The 7,258-nt window shown below is 44.8% G+C and overlaps 1 protein-coding gene across 1 annotated transcript; it reads left to right on the top strand.

The window, feature by feature from the left end:
• Nucleotides 1–854: 854 nt before the first annotated feature.
• Nucleotides 855–6,953, top strand: LOC134341554 (zinc finger protein 239-like). The gene is made up of 2 exons (XM_063039420.1): nucleotides 855–929; nucleotides 5,900–6,953. Exons 1-2 carry the CDS (start codon nucleotides 855–857, stop codon nucleotides 6,764–6,766), a joined length of 942 nt encoding a protein of 313 aa, XP_062895490.1. The 3' UTR covers nucleotides 6,767–6,953.
• Nucleotides 6,954–7,258: the final 305 nt, after the last annotated feature.

Here is a 7,258-nt window from a genome sequence, read left to right as displayed (position 1 = left end):
ATATTGACTGTGTCTCCCATACTGTAAAAGGTCTAGCTGGGGTAGAGTTTTTCAAATGTGTCCTTAATCAGCATGTAGAATTCCCAATGTAGAAGTGTGCAATAAGATATTGGGAAATGATCCAGGGCTAGTGATGGAAATTAGTGTGTGGGAACACCGTGTATCAACTGATCATAATGCCATGAGATTCCAAGTAAATATGGAAAAGAGAGACCTGGACCACGGGTTGAGATTCTAAATTGGAGAAAGGTCAATTTTGATGGTATCAGAAAGGATCTGACAAGTGTGGATTGGGACAGGCTGTTTTCTGGCAAAGGAGTACTTGGTAAGTGGGCATCCTTCAGAAGTGGAATTTTGATGTGTAGAGTTTGTATGAGCCTGCCAAATTAAAAGTTGAAAGGTAACTGGTGCAGGGAACCTTGGTATTCAAGAGATATTGAGGCCCCAGATATCTTGTGCCTCTGAATGCCTCAGACTGTTGGGTGCTACCAAGCCTCATTAATGACTGCAAATCATAATTCAATGCCCTGAGCATATCTGATTTTTTTGTAGTTGTCTTCTGTTAGTTTTAAAAACTTTACAATAGTTGTGTTCTATTACTTGCCGTCTCTTTGGCTTTTATGTTGGCTTTGGCTTCTCGTTTCAGCCATGGTTGTGTCCTCCTGCCTTTCCAATGCTTCCACTTCTTTGGAATGTATCTATCACTCACCTCCTGAAATTCTCCCAGAATCTCCAGAAATTGCTGCTCCATCATTAATCCTACCAGTCTCTCCTTCCAATCAAGTTTGGCCGGCTCCTCTGTCATAGGAACATGGAGAAGTTCTGTTAAACAGGTCATTCAGCCCATCGAGACAATGCCTAAAATATTTAAACTCTCTGATGCAACGTCCCACACTGGGACCACAGCCGTCCATACCCCCACCATCCAGGTACCCATCCAAATTCAGCTGGCATGAGGCACTTGTGCTGGCATCTCATTCCACACTCTCACAACCATTTCAGTGAAGAGTTTTTCCACATGTTCCTCTTAAATTTTCACCTTCCCCATTTACCCATGACCTCTGGTTGTCATCGCACCCAACCTCAGTGGAAAAAGCCTGCTTGCATTTACCCTGTCTAAACCCTCATAATTGTGTATACTTCCTACAGTTTCTATCTTTAACTTTTATTCTGACAAGCACATATCCAAATTTTTTCAAAATTTTGCTTTGAAGGCCTCCCATTTACCATAAAACAGCCTGTCCCAGTCCACAGTTGCCAGATCCGACTGTCATAATTCCAGGTGTTGATCCGTGCCCTGAACAGATCCGCCTTTCCTACGATGCTCCTGGTATTGAAATATACAGGGTTCAGCATATTCACTGCACCATGCTCAACTTTTTCATTTCTGGGTCTGAGATCTGAACAACATCTGTCTCCACAACCCCTCCACTCTCTGCTCTGTTATTCAGGCTCCCATTCCACCTTCAAATTTAATTTAACACCCCGCCACATCCCACCTCCCACCACTATCACTCCTTTGGCTTTCATCTCCCAGATCAATGAAAAGCAGGTGCATACCAGGTACAGACAGATAGGAACAAATGAGGTTCTTATGAAGTACAGGAAATTCAAGTGAACACTTATGAAAGAAATAAAAGAAGGCATGAGGTTGTCCCAGCAGACAAGGTGAAGGAGAATCTTCATGGATTCTGCAGATATGCTAAAGCAAAAAGATTGCAAGGGAAATAATTAATCTTCAGCAAGATCAAAATGATAATCCATATGAGGAGACAAAATAGATGTGGGAGATATTTTTTGCATCCGTATTTACTCAGGAGATGGACACAGAGTCTATGGAAGTGAGGCAAAGCAGCATCAACTTCATGGACCTGTACAGATTACAGAGGTGGAGGTGTTTGCTGTCTTATGCCAAATTAGCGTCGATAAATCCCCAGGGCTTGACAAGTTGTTCCCTGGGACCCTGCAGAAGACAGGTGCAGAAATTGTCGAGGCCCAAGCATAGATAAATAATTCACTCTTCGTGACAGGTGACGGACTGGAGGATTGGAGGACAGCCAATGTTGTTCTGCTGTTCAAGAAAATCTCTAAAAATATATGAGGAAATCTTATGTTGGTGAGCTTGACATCAGTAGGGGGAAAGTTATTGCAACACATGTGCAGGAACCAGATGTATAAGTATTTGGATAGATGTGGACTGATTAAGCATAGGCAGCATGGCTTTGTGCATGGCAGGTCATGTCTAGCCAATCTTACAGATTTTCTCGAGGAAGTTATAAGGAAAGTGGATTAAGGCAAAGCAGTGGATGTAGTCTACATGGACTTTTGCAAAGCACTTGACAAGGTCTCATATGGGTGGTTGGTCAAGAAGGTTCAGTCACTCAGCACTTAAGATTAGACATTAAATTGGATGACGCACTGAAGCCAGAGTGTGGTAGCAGATGTTTGTCCCTCTGACTGCAACCTGTGACTGGTGGTGTGCCATAGAGATCAGTGCTGGGTCTGTTATTGTTTGTCATCTATATCAGTAATCTGCAGTGAGGAAGGTTTTCAAAGCTTGCAGAGGGATTTGGACCAGCTGGAAAAATGGGCTGAAAAATGGCAGATGGAGTTTAATACAGACAAGTGTGAGGTATTGCATTTTGGAAGGACAAACGAAGGTAGAACATACAGGGTAAATGATAAGGCACTGAGGAGTGCAGTGGAACAGAGTGATCTGTGAATACAGATACAAAATTCCCTAAAAGTGTCATCACAGGTAGATAGGGTCATAAAGAGAGCTTTTGGTACATCGGCCTTTATTAATCAAAGTATTGAGTATAAGAGTTGGAATGTTATGATGAGGTTGTATAAGGCATTGACGAGGCTGAATTTGGAGTATTGTGTACAGTTTTGGTCACCAAATTACAGAAAGAAAATTAATAAGGTTCAAAGAGTGCAGAGTAGGTTTACAAGGATTTTGCCGGGACTTGAGAAACTGAGTTACATGGAAAGGTTGAATAGGTTAGGACTTTATTCCCTGAAGCGTAGAAGGATGAGGGGAGATATGATAGAGGTATGTACAATTATAGAAACATAGAAACATAGAAAATAGGTGCAGGAGTAGGCCATTCGGCCCTTCGAGCCTGCACCGCCATTTATTATGATCATGGCTGATCATCCAACTCAGAACCCTGCCCCAGCCTTCCCTCCATACCCCCTGACCCCCGTAGCCACAAGGGCCATATCTAACTCCCTCTTAAATATAGCCAATGAACTGGCCTCAATTGTTTCCTGTGGCAGAGAATTCCACAGATTCACCACTCTCTGTGTGAAGAAGTTTTTTCCTAATCTCGGTCCTAAAAGGCTTCCCCTCTATCCTCAAACTGTGGCCCCTCGTTCTGGACTTCCCCAACACCGGGAACAATCTTCCTGCATCTAGCCTGTCCAATCCCTTTAGGATCTTATACGTTTCAATCAGATCCCCCCTCAATCTTCTAAATTCCAACGAGTACAAGCCCAGTTCATCCAGTCTTTCTTCATATGAAAGTCCTGCCATCCCAGGAATCAATCTGGTGAACCTTCTTTGTACTCTCTTTGTACTTTCTTTGTTTATGATGGATATAGATAGAGTGAATGCGATCAGGCATTTTCCACTGAGGCTAGGGGAGAAAAAAAAAAACATGGGTTATAGATGATGGGGGGAAGTTTAAAGGGAACATTTGGGGGGCTTCTTCACACAGAGAGTGGTGGGAGTATGGAATGAGCTGCCAGATGAGGTGGTAAATGCGGGTTCTTTTTTAACATTTAAGAATAAATTGGACAGATACATGGATGAGAGGTGTATGGAGGGATATGGTCCAGGTGCAGGGCAGTGGGACTAGGCAGAAAATGGTTTGGCACAGCCAAGAAGGGTCAAAAGGCCTGTTTCTGTGCTCTAATGTTCTATGATAACATGGTTAGCTGGAGCAGCAAATTTGTGGATGAAACCGAGACTCGGGGTTTAAGAGACTGTGCGAGGTCTATCATGGCTTGCAGTGCAAACTGGAGCAGCTGGAAAAGTGGCCTGAGAATTGGAAAATAGAATTTAATGCAGACAAATGTGATGTGTTGAACTTTGGTAGGACCTACAAATGTAGATCTTTCTCAGTGGCTGGTAGGGCATAGAGGAGTGTTGTTGAAGAAAGGGATCTGGGAATACAGGTGTATATTTTATTGGAAGTGGTGTCACAGTTAGATAGGGACAGAAGGAAAGATTTTGGCACATCGGCCTTCATAAATTGAAGTACTGAGTACAGGAGATGGATGTTATGTTGACTTTGTACAAGACATTGGTGAGGCCTAATTTGGAGTATTGTGTGCAGTTTTGGTGACCTACTTACAGGAAAGATGTTAAAGAGGTTGAAAGAGTTCAGAGAAAATTTGCAAGGACTTTGCCAGGTCTGGTGGACTTAGGTTATGAGGAGAGATTGAACAGGCCAGGGCTTTATTCCTTGGAATGTAGAAGATTACGGGGAGGTTTGATGGAGGTGTACCAAAATTATGAGGGTTATAGATAGGGTAAATGTAAGCTGGGATTGGGTGGGACTACAACCAGAGGCCATGAGTTAAGGGTGAAAGGTGAAATGTTAAGGGGAACATGAGGGGAAACTTCCTCACACAGAGGGTCATCCAGGTGTGGAATGAGCATCCAGCACAACTGGTGTATGTAAGCTCAATTTCAACATTTATGAAGTTTGTATAGGTACTGGGATTGTAGGGGTATTGGAGTGGAAAGTTTAAATAGTTCAACACCAACTATATGGGCCAAAGGGCCTGTTTCTGTGTTGTACTTTTCTATGACTGTGACAAGAACCTTCAGTAATACTAATATTCACTCAAATTCCTTTTAACAGCTGTGCAGACCAACCATACATCTGAGTAGGAGATATTTACATGGCATTAAAACTGTGGCACTTTCAGTTAACAGTACATAAAGAAAATCCGAGCTGCACATTAGCAAAGGCTATTTGTGTGAGAGTGCTTCAGTTACTGTGAGGCCAGGCAATGCCGCTCAGGCAGAACAGGGAATAACACCAATGGAGAGAGTCAAACCGAACCAGGTCACAGATTGGAGATGGCAGAAATGCCCCATTCTTATAGAGACAGGAAGAGCATCAGAGAATTTGGTGGTCATTCCGGTCACCAGCACTGTGACCAGCTAGAAGATGATTTCTCTCTCCAACTTGGGTTGAACCTCACTATAACAGTGCGATGTCGGATCACACCTTGGCAACTAAAGTGATCTTATCTGAACTGTTATCCTTCACCCATTGATGGATTTTGTAAATCTTTTTTCAGGTTTAAAAAGGACAGGGAATTTGTCTTTGGGAATCTCGAACACGGCACGCCAATTTTGCTGTCTCTGTCTCGATATTTAAGAAGTGGAGCAAGGGATTCACTCGATCATCCTTCCTGCTCAGACTGTGGGGAAGGATTCACTCGATCATCTGAACGACTGACATGCCCGTCATTTTACACAGGGGGGAACCCATTCATCTGCTCAGACAGTGGGAATGGATTCACTCGGTCATCTCAACTGAAGGTACATCAGCAAGTTCACACCAGGACAAGGACATTCACCTCTTCTGTGTGTGGGAAGGGATTCAGTCGGTCTTCCCACCTGTGGACACACTGGTCAGTTCACACTGGGCAGAGGCTGATCATCTGCTGAATTTGTGGGGAAGGATTCACTCGGTCATCTGACCTAATGGCTCACCAGTCAGTTCACACCGGGGAGTGGCCGTTCTCTTGCTCGGACTGTGGGAAGAGATTCACTTGCTCATCTAAACTGAAGGTACATCAGAGAGTTCACACTGGAGAGAGGCCGTTCACGTGCTCAGTCTGTGGGAAGAGATTCACTCAGTCATCCAACCTACAGAGTCACCAACGAGTTCACACTGGGGAGAAGTCATTCACCTGCAAAGACTGTGGAAAGGGATTCACTAAGTCATCCAACCTATTGGCACACCAGTACGTTCATACTGGGGAGTGGCCATTCACCTGCTCAGAATGTGGGAAAGGATGCACTCAGTCATCTGATCTGCTGGTACACCAGCGAGTTCATACTGGGGAGAGGCCATTCACCTGCTCAGACTGTGGGAAGGGATTCAATCAGTCATCTCACCTACTGACACACCAGTCAGTTCACACTGGGGAGAGGCCATTCACCTGCTCAGAATGTGGGAAAGGATGCACTCGGTCATCCAACCTAATGGTGCACCAGCGAGTTCACACTGGAGACAGGCCATTCACCTGCTCAGACTGTGGAAAGGGATTCACTCGGGCATCTCACCTACTGACACACCAGCAAGTTCACACTGGGGAGAGGCCGTTCACCTGCTCAGACTGTGGGCAGGGATTCACTCGGGCATCTCACCTACTGAGACACCAGTCAGTTCACACTGGGGAGAGGCTGTTTACCTGCTCAGTCTGTGGGAAGGGATTCACTCGGGCATCTAATCTGCTGGCACACCAGCGAGTTCACACTGGGGAGAGGCTGTTTACCTGCTCATTCTGTGGGAAGAGATTCACTCGGTCATCCAACCTAATGGTGCACCAGCGAGTTCATACTGGAGACAGGCCATTCACCTGCTCAGACTGTGGGAAGGCATTCACACATTCATCCAACCTACAGAGACACCAGCATGTTCACAGTGGGGAGAGGCCATTCACCTGCTCAGACTGTGGGAAGGGATTCACTCGGGCATCTCACCTACTGAGACACCAGTCAGTTCACACTGGGTAGAGGCCAGTCACCTGCTCAGACTTTGGGAAGAGATTCTCTCAGTCACCTCAACTGTATGTGCATCATTCAGTTCATACTGGGGAGAGGCCGGTCAAGTGCTGTGAATGTGGGAAGAGATTCACTTAGTAATCTAACCTTGTGACATATTACCGGGTTCACACTTGGGAGAAAGTTTCAATAAGCTGTATGCTGGATATTTGTCCATCACCATTGCTGAATGCAATTTCGAGAGTGACTGTCGGTGCTGAACTCTGCAATTATTGCTGCTGCTCACCACACCCATTTCTGCACCCTGGTCACTGGGCATGGGAGGAATTTCTTCTGCTGCATATTCACCTTTAATGGGACTGGAGTTTAATATTCTGTGTAGTGTTCTCAGTAATATTAGTTGGACTGTTAACTGTTAATTGCTAATTACAAAATGGCTTCTCTGAAGTGTTATACTAAAAGGGCTTCCCGTACTGTTTACTGCTGAGTAAGGGGTTCTCTGTA

The sequence above is a fragment of the Mobula hypostoma genome, unplaced genomic scaffold (assembly GCF_963921235.1).
Source record: "Mobula hypostoma unplaced genomic scaffold, sMobHyp1.1 scaffold_36, whole genome shotgun sequence".
NCBI classification, from domain to species: Eukaryota; Metazoa; Chordata; class Chondrichthyes; order Myliobatiformes; family Myliobatidae; genus Mobula; species Mobula hypostoma.
The sequence above is the reverse complement of the archived record's forward strand: the minus strand, read 5'-3'. Positions and strand labels throughout refer to the sequence as shown.